The sequence below is a fragment of the Mastacembelus armatus genome, chromosome 21, assembly GCF_900324485.2.
Source record: "Mastacembelus armatus chromosome 21, fMasArm1.2, whole genome shotgun sequence".
NCBI lineage: Eukaryota > Metazoa > Chordata > Actinopteri > Synbranchiformes > Mastacembelidae > Mastacembelus > Mastacembelus armatus.
This window is the reverse complement of record NC_046653.1, coordinates 10912803-10930759: the sequence shown is the minus strand read 5'-3', so window position 1 is coordinate 10930759 and position 17957 is coordinate 10912803. Positions and strand designations below refer to the sequence as shown.

General features: G+C 39.9%; 1 protein-coding gene across 1 annotated transcript; it reads right to left on the bottom strand.

The window, feature by feature from the left end:
• Positions 1-916: 916 nt before the first annotated feature.
• On the bottom strand, positions 917-10841 carry pou1f1 (POU class 1 homeobox 1). The gene is made up of 7 exons (XM_026295884.1): positions 10706-10841; positions 8846-9007; positions 7874-7972; positions 2207-2470; positions 1959-2123; positions 1261-1321; positions 917-1157 (listed from the first exon to the last, which is right to left on the bottom strand). The coding sequence occupies exons 1-7, from the start codon at positions 10839-10841 to the stop codon at positions 917-919; spliced, it is 1128 nt and encodes a 375-aa protein (XP_026151669.1).
• Positions 10842-17957: the final 7116 nt, after the last annotated feature.

Genomic DNA, 17957 nt, shown 5'->3' with positions numbered 1-17957 from the left:
CAACAGCAAAAACATAACATCAACAAATACGACAAATGAAATCAATCTTATAGCAACAAAATCATAGACCTCCAAATCCATTTGTTGACAAAAATGTCAAAAAGTTTCACACATCCCTGACTCCAGAGCATAAATCAAAGAGATCAACATAACATATTATGACTCAAATAAATAGATTGCTGTGAAACTTTAAATATATTACTGCTTTGACCACGGCTATATCATTTTAAATAAAACATCCTCAAACATTTTTCTTTAGACAGTGATAGGACACAGATAAACACAAATACACAGAGACACAACTAGAGCACAGAGTCCTGTTCAAATGTATAACACATTTCAGCATCAGTAAAATTTCCCTTCTCTTCCACAAAAGAGGGACAAGTTAAAAAACCATGTTGCTGTTGTGTGTTTTTATGAGGCACAGTGCTGATTTACTCATCTGCAATATGATGCTGATAGATTAAATTAGATTTGATCTGTGTGGTTAATATACTTCTAATATTCATAAAGCAAACAAGGCACAGCCATGTCAGAACTGGTAGCTGCAGCACCAAACATGTAAAAAACATGCAGGTCAAGTTTCTATTTTAATAGATAAGGGGAAAAGCATGAAAATGACATTATGAAAGCTGCAATAAGGAGTGTTTTGTTGCTGACGCTGACTTTAATAGCAAAATTATGATGGAATTTCCTTCTGACTGTAATGGGAGATACATTTTCATCTCATTGTTAAAATATTGTTGTCTCTTTAAGGCTGGGCGAGGGGAATTTTTATTATCGGTTGCTTTGTGTTTCTGCTTCTGTTTCCGCACTGGAATGATTGCTGTCAGGCAATTAAATTACAAATAACACATATTCACTAGCTGCTGTCGGCTACCGGTGAACGGACTCCCCCTGAACCTTAAATCTTAAATTACGTCATCTGTCTTTGCGTTTTACTCATCTGTGCTATGCAGGTCGGATTGATTTTGGTCAAACAGGAGCTCAGGTTAAGACTTGTTTTTACCCTCTTCTCTCTTTGGCGTCGGTTGCAGAACCAGACTCTAACCACCTCCTTCTCCAGTTGGAAGCCTTTGGCTATTTGGGCTATTTCTTGAGAGGATGGCTTACTTTTCTCCACAAAACTACGCTCCAGGGCCTCCTTAGCTCCCAGACTGCATTGTGCAACAAGGGACAAACAGGAAAGCAAAACAGGAACTGAGTGACACTTAATGATTGTATAGTATGATTTGCATGTGTGGTCCATACAGCAGATACCTGATAGTTGTTCTTCTTTTCCTCTTTCGTTCATTCATTCCTATTTTATCGTTGTACAAGGCTGTAGGAAAGAAAATGTTTTTACTTTAGCATGCCTGTTGTTCTCAGTATTGACATAAAAAAGATTTCTTTCACGTACCACAGCAGTAAAGTAACAGGTCAGGTGGCTTACCGATTGCTGCTGGCTGACTGCTGACCTAATCTAACCTAACTGGACTTTAACTGATTTAATGTTGGATCAGCTGTTTGCCTGCATTAGATTAACTATGACCTTTGGAACAAATATCAATGGGAATTAAAGAAAAAATGATCTGAACTGTCCCTCCTGGTTTCTTCAAAGGGGTCACAGGATAAATCTAATGGTCAGGATGTGATTAACAGAATTAGTCTAGGGTTAGGATTGGTGTTAGGATTCAGGGTTAGGAGTGTCAAACTAGCTCAATGATTCCATTTGGAGTAAAGTTAGAGGTAAGACACAGGCGAACACATGTCACTCAGGGCCCCTAAACTGTGTGTCACTCCTCTTACATGTTAAGGTTACGGTGCAGACAGAAAGTGCAGATTCACTTGCATCCATCTGGTTACTGTTAGATCTCCATAATCAACCAAGGAAAACTTGACTCATCACACCATTTTACTGAGAGATGTAAAGATAACGCTTAAATAAATGCTCTGTGGAATATATGTGTGTGACTCACCACCAGCCAGCTCAGCTTCGTCAAGCCATTTGGCCAGAATGGCCTTGAGTTTGCAGGCGTTCTTAAAGCTCAGCTGTAAATTTTCAAAGCGGCAGATCGTGGTCTGGCTGAACTCTGAGCCGTGCACTGCAGCAAGAGCCTCGCCTACATTAGTCTGGGTGTAGCCTGGACGTAGAAATGACACAGAAATACTTTACACATATAAGAGAAGAGAAGTATCTAGATAACTGCCAGGGAATTGTACTCACCAAGTTTTATCCTTCGTATTTTGAAGTCATTGGCAAACATCTCCAGCTCTCGTATCTGTGGTGAATCCATGGCGGGGGCGTCTTCGGGGTCCCGGATACTCTTTCTCTGGGCGTCAGTTTTAATCTCACCAATACTGGGGCCCCCAGGGGCCTCATCAGTTGAGAGAAGAGCCGAGGGCAGTGAGGAGAAACCATGGCTTAATGCACAAGGACCACTACTTAGACCATGATCCGGAAACTTGTACAAGCAAGGAGTAAGAGACCCTGCAGAGAGGAAGAAGGACAGGGCAGAGAGAGAGAGAGGGAAAGCTTCAGAGAGGAAAAGTAGAAAAGTAGTCGGTATAAGAGACACAAGGGAGAACCTCGGGCTGTCGAAAGGGTACTGAACACTGTATGGCCACTATCCCCACATGTATCCTGAGAGCCTTTATCTTGACAGCACAAAAGTTATGACATGCCTCTGTCAGACACATTAAAATACTGAATATAAAGAAACTGTTGGACTTTTTGATTTGTTTATCATGCTGCCATATTTTTTTAATTGAGTAACATGATATAACCTCATTATTCAGGATTCTTCATTATTGTTTCAGGTGGCTGTTAATGCTGAGATGTGGAGCTGGTAGCTGTTGCTCGTAGCCAGTAGTTTCTTCTTTTTCTTAGTATTAATGACAGATTACTGCCAGAGCAGCAGATGGCTGGATGACTAATTGTAATTTGGAAGGAGATGTTTCCCACTGCAGCACTGACACTCAGCTGCAGTGTAATAAAAAACAAACAAAAAACAACTGCATTGATTAATTTCATTAAAATACATGTAGTCAGGCACACTACAATATATTCATCAATAAACAAAGCCCACTCTGTAATAAATAACAAACAGGTCCAGTCTGATCTGTGTCAGCTTGCTCTTCACACTATCAGTGGGTTGGTGAAAATACATTTATAATGAACAATGCAACACTCCCCTCTAGTGTTAGCGGGGTTGCAGTGCAAACTGTATCACACAACTGCAATGTCTGAATTTGTACATCCAGTGATCAGGGAACTAAAAAGCATTTCTGTTTTTAATCTCAGGTCTTCTTCTTTTCCTTTCGGCTGCTCCCTTCAGGGGTCGCCACAGCGAATCATCTGCCTCCATTTAACCCTATCCTCTGTATCCTCCTCACCCACACCAACTATCCTCATGTCCTCCTTCACTACATCCAAGAACCTCCTCTTTGGTCTTCTTCTAGGCCTCCTTCCTGGCAGCTCTAACCTCAGCATCCTTTTACCAATGTATTCACTGTCCCTCCTCTGAACATGTCCAAACCATCTCAATCTGGCTTCCCTGGCTTTTTCTCCAAAACATCTACCATGAGCTGTCCCTCTGATGTCCTCATTCCTGATCCTATCCATCCTCGTCACTCCCAGAGAGAACCTCAACATCTTCAGCTCTGCTACCTCCAGCTCTGCCTCCTGTCTTTTTCTCAGTCCCACTGTCTCTAAACCAGACAACACTGCTGGTCTCACCACTGTCTTGTCCACCTTTCCTTTCATTCTTGCTGACACTCTTTTGTCACACATCACACCTGACACTTTCCTCCACCCGTTCCAACCTGCTTGCACACGTCTCTTCACTTCTTTTCCACACTCTCCGTTGCTCTGGACTGTTGACCCTAGATACTTAAAATCCTCCACCTTCTTCACCTCTACTCCCTGTATCCTCACCGTTCTACTTGAGTCTCTCTCATTTACACACATGTACTCTGTTTTACTGCGGCTAACCTTCATTCCTCTCCTTTCCAGAGCAAACCTCCACCTCTCTAGGTTTTCCTCCACCTGCTCCCTGCTCTCACTACAGATGATAATGTCATCTGCAAACATCATGGTCCACAGAGATTCCTGTCTAACATCATCTGTCAGCCTGTCCATCACCACAGCAAACAAGAAGGGGCTCAGAGCCGATCCTTGGTGCAGTCCCACCTCCACCTTGAACTCCTCTGTCAGCCCTACAGCACACCTCACCACTGTCTTACAGCTCTCATACATGTCCTGCACCACTTGAACATACTTCTCTGCCACTCCAGACTTCCTCATACAAAACCACAGCTCCTCTCTCAGCACCCTGTCATACGCTTTTTCCAAAACTACAAAGACACAATGCAGCTCCTTCTGGCCTTCTCTGTTCTTCTCCATCAGCATTCTCAAAGCAAATATGGCATCTGTGGTTCTCTTTCTTGGCATGAAACCATACTGCTGCTCACAAATGCTCACTTCTGACCTCTGACTCATCAGCTTTATTCCTCTGTAGTTTCCACATCTCTGCACATCTCCCTTGTTCTTAAAGATGGGCACCAGTACACTTCTCCTCCATTCCTCAGGCATCCTCTCACTCTCCAAGATCTTGTTAAGTAGCCCAGTCAAAAACTCTACTGCCACCTCTCCTAAACACTTCCATACCTCCACAGGTATGTCGTCAGGACCAACTGCCTTTCCACTCTTCATCCTCTTCAACGCCTTCCTCACTTCATCCTTACTGATCTTTGCTACTTCCTGCTCCACAGCAGTCACCTCTTCTACTCTGTGCTCGCTAATATTTTCCTCATTCATCAACTCTTCAAAGTATTCTTTCCATCTTTCCATCACACTTGTGGCACCTGTCAACACATTTCCATCCCTGTCCTTAATCACCCTAACCTGCTGCACATCCTTCCCATCTCTGTCTCTCTGCCTCGCCAACCTGTACAAATCCACCTCTCCCTCCTTAGTGTCCAACCTATGATACAAATCCTCATCCCCTTTGTTTGGTCTTTGCCACCTCTACCTTCACCTTACACTGCATCTCCCTGTACTCCTGTCTGTTCTCTTCTGTCCTCTCAGTGTCCCACTTATTCTTATCTAACCTTTTCTGCTTTTAATCTCAGGTAATTGGCTCAAAAGAACAGTCCACAGATGTTCTTTGTATGGTATTTAATTGAGTTAACAGACAGGACAAAGTTCTTATACAGTGGACGTGCAGTACCTCAATGCATTTAGGCACATGCAGCTAAAATTAATCTCATACAATATTTAAATTATGTTTATGCTGTTGAATTGTATTTTTTTTAAAAATGAAGTTACACAAGATGCTTTCTACTGACCGTTTATATCATAGCTACATAGCTGCCCAACCCAACACGTATCTAACTACTCATTGCCTTTGCTCAGGTAAATGATTCTATATACTCTAAGATGTAGTTCAACCCTACAGTATGTAAACGAACATGCAGCACAAAGCATCACATTTTTGTTGAACCTAACATGACAATGTTTCTACAAAAGCTTCATCTGAAGCTCTCCTGCACAGTACAGTAGCTACATATCCCCTCACAACAGCAGTGGGCCATTTGGACTCTCTCTAGGGGAACAGTCACAGAAACACTAAATGCAGTAATAACCCTCTTAAGCCCCCTGTACAAAATGGTTGGGTTTCTAAACGTGGAATAGAAAAGAGCATGCTGTCATTGACCTGCTGAATTGCTCAGTCGGATCTATACACCAGCTGGAGAGCAAAGTGGCAGATTCTACACCAAAACTCGATGCATCAGTGTTTTTGTCCTGTACATGATGTGTCAGGAAGGGGTTGGAGAGGTTTAACTATTGACATCTCTTTTTAAGGCTGCCAGGTAATATGCAGTTAGTATGCCTGCATTCCTCTAATGGCACTTTTCAAATCCCTTTCCATATGTCTCCTAATCTGCTGATTTGTCTGTACCTGAAGCTTATTTTCCCCACTGACCAAGCTGACTGTTTTATCATCATGGAGAACCAAACATGTTAAAGCTTCCAGCATTTACAGGCAAAGCAGATTTGAAAGCAGCATTACTATTGATTTGGAGATTTCCTGGTCACCAGATGAATATTAACCACATTTAATCTATGTTAACTTTTCATTTACTGAGGGAAGTGTCTGAACGCTTGCTGGTTTAATGCTACACTGTGTGATGTCTCCTGCAATTGATAGAAAGGCCTAAAGCAAGAAAAGCTAAGAAGCTTGATATAGCCGAGAGGAACTGCAGAGTTGACAATTCTCTAGTGACACCTTTCACATTACACTTTGTCATTTGAGTCATTGTTAATGTGAAAAAATAAATTAGCTCAGCTGTAAAAATGAGAGGCCCAATTTCTTCTTCGACCTCAGCTCTCACAATTATAGTGTTCTGTTTAATGCTGTTAACCCTGGATCTGCCCCTTCCTCACAGATATCCTTATGCTGAGTGCTGTTATAGATTAGCAGTTTTCATCAGAGGTACTTTATCGCATGAAATCTGCCACATGCAAACTCATTCTGCCTCCTACACATTTCTTTAGGGTTTTTTTTTTTTTTTTTAATACAGTTGGATTGTCAGCCTTCTAATGGTTCATACTTGTCTTATTTCACCCTAAGCAACATCTTTTTATGCCCAACAATTATCTTCCCACATATTCCCTTCATATTCTTTTCTAATTTCTAACAAAAGTTAACTGTCAGTGATATTTGTGATTCCTTCAAATTATCCCTGACAGCATAGAACGTCATTGAAATGACAAATGATCACTTGATTAGTAAATGTGGGCCCCTGTTTAATTTCAGTCTTAATGTATTTCAGCACAGCCCCTGACACTACAGACCATACAGTTTTATTAGACCAGTACAGTAGATCGATGTTGACACTCAGGTGGACTTTTATTTTGTAATTTTATCTCCTCTGTAAATGTTAATTGCTCTGTCTCACCAGGGTAATATTTTAAATCATTTTCTTCTTTGCTCTGTATTTGCTCCCACTTTTACCATCTGAAATTCTAAAACTTCTTTGACAAATAAATGCATCAAAAGTTTAATTTTTTTTGTCTTTTCTAGACCTTGAAAAAGCAATTTGTGGCTTTTGGTCTTCATTTTTTCCCCCCTCACTTCTCTCAGTTTTTTATAGTTTGGAAATTATTCAGATGAATTAGGATGCAGCACACATGTACAGTGACATCCCTTCTGATAAATTCTGCTTGTTGGATATGTCTGAGTATTCCTTCTGGTCTGTCTTCATGTCTGGGATACAGAAACTACAATGGCTTGACACTTCAAAATGTCTCTGATCCTGAGATGCTAAACACTGAAATGGAGAGAACATGAAATTATTCACTCTTTGAGGAGACACAGTAACAAATGTGCTCTTGCACATTAGCTTAGGTGTGAAATGTTGCTTGGAATCGCAATCCTATCAATACGAGTTTTAAATTAGGAAGATGTGGTAAACGTCACATAAAAACTGCATTGCTTGATCAATAAGTGGGAAATGAAACAGTGACCATCAAAAATAGAAAAAGGTATGAAGATACGGATGACATGAATTTGGTTAGTTGCAGGAAAGAAATAGCAAATCTCCTAACACCAATAGCATTCCCCCTGACAGTTTTCACATAACCACTTCTATTTTCATGTGTTTGCTTTCTCTGCAGGAGGCGGAGGAAGTGGCAAGTCATCTTTGACAGTTATGTTTAACAAGTGCGCTAATGAGCTCAGTTGTTAGGCGAGATAATCAAGTACAAATTTGATTATAACTGGTAGCGGATTTATAATTAAATGGAGAATCAACAAAATGTCTGGTCAGCTTACTGGGTTTAACTACAGGCCAGGAGTGTGTGTGTGGAGAGCATGTATTTTGTCATTACCTTGCAACGGGTTGGCACCGCTCACCATGTTAGGGTGAGGGACACCACACGTCTGCAGAATGCGAGTCTGAGAAATACTGGCAGAAAGCATCTCCTGAGCTACCGACAGAAAGAACGAGAGAGAAAAAGAGAAAGAGCCCTTTATTATAATCACCACTTACCACCATCATTACCATTTATATTTTAATTCCCATTGTCTGCGTAATAATCATCTTCAGTCTACCTATCTATCTAAAAGTGTGCTGATGCTACATCTTCAAAAAAAATGTATTTGATGCCTGTACTGTATCCACTTGTGGCATTTCAGCGTGAACTCTAGATCTGTCTGTTCTGTATGTCAGATAAATTGCATCACTTTAACATGCACATTGCATGCAGGTAATGCCCACACATGACTGAAAAAGAATAATTTTATATGACCTCTGTCTCTTCTCTATCTTAAACATAATAATTATCATTGCTAGCATAAATCTATATCGATGCAGTCAGTGTCCTCATCATTATCACCTACAGCACACCATCAGTGGGTCAATGCCATTATCCATTACCATTAGTTATCAACAGTAGCATTATATAATGTCAGACCTGAAATTGCTGCTAAGTAAGATTTTTTCATCAGGAACAATTAGAATAGTTTGAACGGTTAGTCCAATTGTCAAACACTCTGTTTACTGCTATTATTTTTTCATTGATTCATAGTTTAGTTTATAAGATGTCAGAGAGATTTGAATTTCCCAGAGCCCAAGTTGACATTTCCACATTGATTGTTTTGTCTGGTAAACAACCAAACCCAAAGATATTCAAAAACAATGGAAAGAAAAAGCAGTCTGGTACAAATGGGATTTATAAAAGTAAAGGCTAGAACCTGAGCGTACTCATATCCTTATATATATTTTTTCTTGATAAATGACCTTAATGCTGTTGTTGTTTAGATGTCACAAATACCTCCACCATAGCAGAGTGTTCACTCACCTGCCATCATGCCATAGGTGGCCTGCTGGTTGCTGTAGTGACAGGGGGTGACTGGGTAATGGAGGTTTGGAGGGCTATTACCAAGAGCGCTGCTGAGGGAGGAGGTGGACAGGTGCATGTGGGAGCGCTTGGTACTCTGACCCAGGGACAGCCCGGATGATACTGATTGAGACAAATGTGGTTACAGTCTCAGCAGAGGACAACAGGTCAGCAGAGAATAAAAACTAGAGACATGGTAGTTAGGAACTAAGTAGACTGAAATTCACCTGACAAGAGTTTTGAAAACTATTATGTTTTGAAACTGGCGCTCGTGACATTGTATATTGGCATATGATAGTATATTTTGTTTTAACAAGTTTTTTATTAGAAGTGGGCAGTTGAATTGTCCGGTGTTGAAGTGCTTTTGAATTAGCATTAACAGCGCGAACATGCAGCTTCTCACACACACTAAAACTTTCCACTGAAAACTCTAAAAGAAATGTGACTACAGACTGATTTGAACACATTCATACTTTAAAACAGACACAAAAAGAAAATGTCAGAATTTGGTCAGCTATAAACGCAATTTTACATTTGGCAGATACTACCTTACATAACCTTCTTAAACCCTAGACATACCTTTAAAAACCATGCTGAAAATAACTGCTCTACATATACCTGAATGTCTGAATGTGCTTCTCAGCTTAGTGAATTTAATCAGAGTTTAACATTGTTCTGGTCATGTCCTCTGCTAATTATATGATTATTCATGTATTCATCTCCTTATGCAGCTTGGTGTGTCCTCCAAGCAACTAATGCATATGCTTTGATGTTGTTAAGCTACACTATGAGGTGGTACAGTACCACTGACACATTACGAAGGTGGCTCAAACTACAACAGAAATCTTGCATCAGTGAGTACAGTCCTGGTGTAATTGTGACTTTTACCAATTCCATAATTACAATTTTGACCGTTTTTTAAAAACATTTTACTTTAGAGGACCGCGTTATTAAAGCAACATTCCTAAACTACTATAAAATTGAATGACTAATGTTCTGCATGATCTAATTCAGTCTATTCTAAGCAATAACAATCAGCAGGCACTACAACCCCCAGGAAGTTTTCTTTTTCCCCACAATGCTCCATCACGAAAAAGACCATGGGGAGTTTGCTATACCGATAACATATCCTCAAAGCAATTATCCACTGAGTAGAGACAGCTGGGGCAAACCAGCTGATTAGATACATTTACATAATTTGGATTGGGCTTGAATAAATGTATTTTTCAATTCAATTCATCCGCCCTATTGCCTGAGACTGTGCCTTGGCAAAGAGGCAGAAGCAGTGATGGCCAAGCACAATTGGGTCAATTATAGGTCTATAGGAGCAGCTTGTAGCCCTACATCAGACATGATTCACCTCCCGTCCCAAAGTCCATCCTTTATTAGTGTAACTTATTATTAGCATAAGAAACCCACAAAGCATTCAACTACACATTGTCACAACAAGAAATAGGACAATACTAATTCTATTTTCTCTTACAGCTGTTAGAGGTGTAGTCATTACTCCACAACAACATTTTTTGTTTACGGTGCAATAATCCAACATTTTCACCACGTCTGTGCTTCTGTAAGTTTGTGTCAGTATGATTTCACCAGATTCAGACTTTGTGACAATAAACTAGAAAGTGTTTCCTTTGCAATGATATCAAGATCAATAATTTTACCAGTACAACTAGTTTAATTTTGGGTATGCATTTTTCAGAGTTGCGCACAAAAAAGGAGGGGGTGTTGAAAGGTTAAGGAACTATAGCCTTCCACTGATTTATAGGTAACACACACCAGAAGAGATTCATGCAACAGAAGCAGAGCCCAGCTTACCTGCAGAAACCATGCTGTGAGCATGAGAGCTGGATGGCAGGCAATCACTGGTAGAGGCGTGGTGCATTAGGATTGGCAAGGGTGAATCTCCTGCCAGAGGGGTGAAGGTGTCGGCACTGAACGTCTGACATGCCATTCTTCTCCGGCCTGTCACACTCGACTGGTCCTAATGGAACACTGTTTGAAGGATGTCTTGTCTTTTCTTGCCTACTCTTACTTTATTTCTTGCCTCCCATTGTTGCTTGTTTGTCTTTTCTCTTTTCTAGGCTTGTCCACTTGAAATCACTTTCCCTGCCTTCCTTTCTTGTGACTTCTTATGTTCTGTCTTACTTTGACTTGTCTTTTATCTTTGTCTTGTGTTCTGTGGCCTAGTCTTGTTCTGCCCTGTCTTTTACGCGCTGTCTTGTCTTCTTTCACCTGCTGTATCGTCGTCTTGTCTCTTTTTCTCTCTGGCTCAGTCAAGCATATTTCGCACTTCAGTCACTTGGGAATATTCAGCCAGAAAAGTGCAATAGGTAACATTTTTTTTCTCAAAGAGAAATTGATGACACTTCATCCAGAACTGTTCACAGTTTTTGGCACGACTCTACCTACATCTAAGAATCTCAAAGACGAGTGATCTTCAGGTTGAAATTACAGGTATATCTGCTAAAAAGATGTTTCTTAGCTACTGAACGTCTTTCATTAAGGCCTCTAAATGGCACATCCCTTTCTATTTTCTATTATATATGCAAGGAAGCCAGTGTCTGTCATACCCTCAGCATTTTGCCACCCTTGTCTACTGCAGGTATTTATATTCCACCTACCTACAACTAACCACCCCTCTCTCAACCTATGAGGCCCCCTATTTCCTAACAAGCTGCTCACCCCCACCTACCAATCCCATGTCAGTGCTGTTATTACCTGTTTGTCTTCTCAGCCTGCTTCCAAATCCAGGATTAGGGTACAGAGCGGCAGAGAAACCCGATCCCCTCCTCTCCTCTTTCTATCTCTCCGTCCCGCCACCTAATTGGAGGATTGTGTTGTAGTAGCAATGGGAAAGGAAAGTGAACATTTAAAAATGCTCATCATACAAATAACAAAGACTTAGGTTAGTTTTAGTGATAATATGGTTTGGCGTGAAGCGTTGGTTTGTGATCAGGTTTGTTTTACATGTGTCTATTCACCACCACTGCTCAGAAAACACAGCCTGGAAAAACGACACTTTTATCCCAGACACTGAGTTGCCTTGTAGGGTCTTTTAGGTCTAAATTGGATGCTTTTTGTTGGATTGACCTGGCTTGACCTGGAGGTGAGGAGCGCTGCTTTAACCCTACCCATTAGTCCATGACCAAAAAAACTCTTGTTGCATTATCTCAGAGTGAGTGGGAAAAAAATGGACCATTGTTTGAGTGTAGTGTCCATAATGTGTCGGATGCAACGTGCTCCAGGTAAAGACAACAGGTCTCATCAGGGAGGATGAAGGTTAATCTAAGAAGCATGACCACCATGTGTACCCCGTTGTGTCTGTTTGTATTTGTGTTTATCCTGGGCTCTGCTTCACTAATGTTGATGTAGGTGGGCTGCAGGTGAAAAATAGCTTGTGGGTGGCAGGCACGATTCAACTTGCACAGTGTAATTTTGGACCAGTTGAATTTAGTCAGTCTGACAGTGTTTCTCTTTAACTTAAATGTTTGAGTTAAGTTGCTTAGGTTAATCATTCACTGCATCATGTGATACAGAAATGAACATGTTTTAATTGGATAAAGCTGAAAATTCCTCAGAGTTTCTGACGGCATTAGGAGGCATTAAAATCCAAATCTGAATCAAAATGCTAATGACGTGGAGTTACGTTTTCTATTCCCCCTTCAATATGCAAACTTGACAGGTTTAAGTGAAACTTAAATCAAATGCTGGATTAAAAAGACACAATGAGGCTGAGCAGTGATAATGAAATCTTTTCTGAAAAACAGCCAAATAAATCAAAATGGACTTTGACAAATCCCATTTCATCTTTTCAAGCTTTGAAATAAACTGAAAATGAATCCACAATATTAAGAAGACCACTGAATGCACTGGTGTGTGACAATAACAAAAAAAATCTCATCAACACCAGTCTCATCCTTAAAATATTTTTCACTCTTCTTTTATTTCAGCCAACAACTCCTACTCAGGCTAAAGACCATTTTCCCAGCTGGCGAATGCAGGCATATTTTTGGACACTAACAGTGAACCACCTCTGTTTTATAGCAATCTGATGACTTTACATGAAAAGCTCAGACCCAAAAATTCTAAATAACAAATAATGATGAACCATAATGAAGTAAAAATAGTCATGTATATTCCTGTTGTGTCTGTGTGCATCGTTTTCTCTTGTCATTTCCATTTTTTAGCGGACATTATTTTAGCTGATATATGGCGTGATCAGCCTCATATCTCTGCAGTAAATGTAGACACAGCACAAATATAGAAAGTGAACGTTTCTCCATTTATGCGTATAAAATCTTTTACTGTGATCATTCTTGGTTTTAGTAGAAACAGCTATTGAACTGTAATGTTCTAAGTTCATTTTCTGAAGTGAATCAGGTAAACAGAAGAAGAAACACAAAAATATTTTTTTGTTTTGGAACCACAGAATGAGGGGATCTCATAATGTAACAACATCCTATATTTCGCTTTACAATACCTGTGAATGGAAGCTCCAAAGAGCTGGCATCAAACCTGTGCAGACTAAATGGGTTTTTTTTTTTTTAGATGAGTAAAAAAAAAAAAAAAAAAAATCAAAGTACGAGGGAACAGACAAGGCAAACCTTTCCCATGGATACACAAGTAGACACACACAAGCATGCGCACACATATACATATGCACATAAAGAGCCTAAACTTAATTAGTGAAGAGCCTATGAGTCAAAGGGGTTCTCTTAAAGCACCTGTCCTAGATCCCCCCCTCCTAGCTCCGCTTCACACACACAAGCACACACACACACACACACACACACACACAATATACTGTATGCACACACACAACATATAATGTTTTGATGTTCATAAATGAACTATTACTCGAATTTATTATACAGGCGATAAAAAGACAAACGTAAAAAGGCAAGCAGGGATATTTTTGCTTTTTGTGCTCCAGACAGAGTTACACACAAACACACACTCACACACTTACACCACAGACCACTGATCTATCCAGCAGTGCAGTGGGAACAGAGTGTGGTGACACATTCTCACAGGTATCACATCCATACGTACAGTGGACCAGGTGGACTGCGTGTGCCTGCATGTGCGAAAACAAGAACAAGAACGAGTGAACTGAAAACGAGATGGCACATCTCAGATGGTTTATCCTGGAGTGTGATAAACAGTATGTTTACAGTCTTTCAAAGTACGCGTGTTTACTCATATTTACCACAGATAACCAGTGTATGGAAAAAACAAAATTCAGCATCCAGGTAATAATTTATTGGCATGGAAAAAGCTAAAAAAAAAAGTCAACTGTGTACACTAATAATATCTATTACACTATTACATGACCATTTCTTAGTCTATTACAATGTTACCAAAATTTTAGAAATCTTCCAAACTGCTTCTTGAATTTGCATAGATGTAAAAAGTTTAGAAATTATTACTATTTCTGAGTATTAAAGTTTAATACTGCATTTACAGTGCGAAGCAAAGAGTGTTTTTCTTCCAGGTGTCAAAGATCTATCTAAGCCAACAAAACTGAAGCGACTGTGGCTTTGTGATGCTGCCTATTTCCTGATCTTTTTACTTGAGAAAGAATCTGATGGTTGAGTGTGGGTGTGTTCATTTCCTTTTAATAATACACAGAGAACTATGCTGGTGACCCTGCACCACTCCAGGAAAGAACCAACCTTGAATACTGCGATCAGGACGAGTGTTTATTCTCTGAACCAGCATTTAAAGTGAATTTTGCTCAAATATCCCTGCTTTTACCGAACTAAATAATAGGTAAAGAGAGACACGCAAAGTGGGAGCGAATCTGATAGCTGAAAATGGCTTGTTTTTGAATTTCAATATACATTCATTATGCAGGGTTGAACTCTGAGTGAGGTTTGTTGGATAACTGAATACATCATGGCAGAGGTCAGCTCTCCTGATGAATATCAAGACAACCTTATGCACCACTGTGACCACCATCTGCCAAGAGCTGTGCCTGACTCACCACCAACTACACAAACACCACCCAATCCATCCGTGAGGGATAATTTCATCAACATATTCAACTAACCCTGTTGAAAACAGCAAAGGTTAACCGTCCATAGGAGAGTACAAGAGCAGATTCTGAATCTGCTCTCCTCATCTCTCGCAGATTACTATCTCTCTTTAATAACTAAACGTCAGCATCCAATATTTGCTGGTTTATTGACAGTGTCCCCACATTTATTTACAGCTCTCTCTTTATTATAAAAGGAACACTTCACTTTCTTGTGAAGTGTTGTCTGTAATCTTCAGAGATCCAGTTTTGACTCACACGTTTAGATGTTTTTTTTTTTCTCTTGTAGAAGCAAATATAGTAATACAAAATCAATACAGCAGAGCGAAGGAACAGTTTTATATTCTCCACAGCTCTATTTAATTTCCTTGTACTGTAGAGGAACAAATAAGATCTGAAGGTCTCCCAGACACTCAAAGTTATCATGAACTTAGAACCTTTTTTCTTTATATACAAGGCAAATAGCAAGCACTTTAAATTGGCAACTAACCTTTAATACGCAGTAAGTGCTCCAAGTCTGTGAAATGTTCCATACAAGATAAAAAAATTCAATAAACCTTCCATTTTGCCATCAATAGTATTCAAATGTCCCTGAAAACAAAATCAAGTACATTTATCACCTAACATCTTCGATAATTATGATTGACTGTTGAAAGTAAGTGAGTGCAGTAAGAAAATAATATAAAATTATGGCATAAACCTACTGTGAAATTCCAGCTGGGAACTTAGCTCCTTCCATTTCCCCTGAACCCAAAAGCCACATTTCAGTCACTGAGCCTCAGCCGTGAGCACACACTGTCCCTGTGTTCCTTCTGAAAAGCACACAAACATTATTGGACTTGCTAAATATATTTATTGCTCAGCATGCTGAATGTTTAAAGAGACTTTTATTTTACAATCCATATACAGTTGTAGCTCTAGACAAGTTTCGCCTGGGATCTTTACATAGTCAACACTGACGATGGCACGCTGCTCTGTTCTTGTCGTTTTTCGCCTCTGTTTCTTGCCAAGCTCACAAGGACAAAGCAACTGAATAACAAACTGTTGCAGAAGCATAAGTCAATCTAAAAGATAGATTACTTTGTCGAGAAACACTGTCAGTAATACAGAAGGAGCACGTCGGTCTATGATTGGTCAAAGTAATAATAAAATAAACACAAGCAACACTGAAAGTGACAGCTCTATGAGGCTGACGCTGCTGTGGATTCAGAACATATAGTATGTAAATGAAACTCTGCTGGTGAGGTGGCATTTGAATCCCTGTGAAGTCATACTTCCCAGGCTGCTGTGTATTTGCCTTGCTTTTCACCAAGAAAAGAAAATGCCTCAAAACATAAAGTTCAAACTCATTCACGCTTCACGTGCTGTGCACCTGTAATGCTTTTAAAAAGACGTGTGTACAGTACATAATGTACACATGCACATATGCAGGTGATTATGTAATCAGCTTCATTCAGGTCTTCTCTGTTCACGGGCAGCAAGAAAAAGAGAAAAAAGAAGAAAAAGACTAAAAATCATACAGGATAGACGTAGGTGGTAGCTAGGCAACAGGCATCAAGGAAGGGCAGTTTACTCATGAATCTCCATAAGCCTACAAGCTTTAGTTTCTATGTATCCCTCCAGTTACTGCACAATGGCTGTGCCCTATAGGTTTCTATAGAATAAAAGCTGTTCGAGATGGGAAACCATCTTTATTTGCATGCTATGCTCAGATACCGCAGCCTCTGAAACCCATTTCTGTTTAAATGTGATGAACGTTATGGTTGGTGACATGGAGAAAGATAAGGGTCAATATGGCAAATCATCATCTGGATTTCAACAGTGCTACAGCTGACGTGCTTTTCTGTTTGTTATTCATTGACTGCTGTCTTATTTGATGCACCCTTGGGGATATATGGTAATAAGGTTGTAACTTATTCTACTCTATGTGAGTAAAGCGGGTTCCCAGTAGTTTTCTCTTTAAAATGATGTTTATCAGACCTTCTGTTGTATAATTCTTTATGCTATAAATGTGTCATGCTTAGGGCTACAGGGTTAAATCAAGACTCTTATTGTACTAAAATATGGTACAGTTCTTGACAATAAAATGAAGCCTGTGTGTTGAGCCTTTAAAGTTTATTTTACCATCTGTTTTCCAAAATGAGCTTTTGCCTCACCTGACCACCAGGAGGCTACAGAACAAAAAACACAGTGAGACTCACAAAAGAAGAGAAATAGAGAGAGAAAGCAAGAGGGAGATGTAGAGAGCTGATTCAGACTTTATAAGTAAAGGCAACTTCCTCAGCCCTTTAATCACAACTTTGTGTTCTGCTTATTTCTTCAGGGACACTGTTCTCGTTGCCATCACTCCTTGTTGACAGCCTTGTCTGTGTACAGCTCATTACACAGATAAAGTAGTATTGGTGTTAGAGGTACAGATTGTTACATGGGAAGAGTATTTGTTATTGGCAGGCACAAGCAATATGTATTTCAAATGATCACGGGCTCCTGACAGTCTGACTGATAAGCTGATTAACTCCATGTTGGGTTATTTATTTATCTGGATCCGCTCAGGCTTGTAACTGACTGACAGCTGTTCACATACAATAAAAGACAATGTAATATGTACAGGCACAAGCATTAAGGTTAAAGTGAGAGAATAAGGCTAAACAGGCTCCCACGTGTGCTCATCCCTCCACAGACAGACAGCAATTCACACCATAGCATCCAATGCAGTTATAAAAAGTGTTTACCTGTGCTATTATGCTGAGCCACATGAGGAGTGATTGTTTGAAAGACAGTGTATCAGTGGAGCATGGTGGAAAATTTAGAGCGTAAGAAGTTGGCCATTTATTTTGAAATCCCTAACATTTTTGAGAAGCAGTACAGCTTTTAAAGGGGCCACATGTTCACCGTTCATCATAACATTAGGACTAGGAGTGGAGATGAGGCTCCACCCATATTACTTAAACCTCTTACATCTCTGTTTGTCAAAGTCCACAATGAAGATTTCTGTTTATCCCCTATGACATTGTGGATTGACATGTTGGT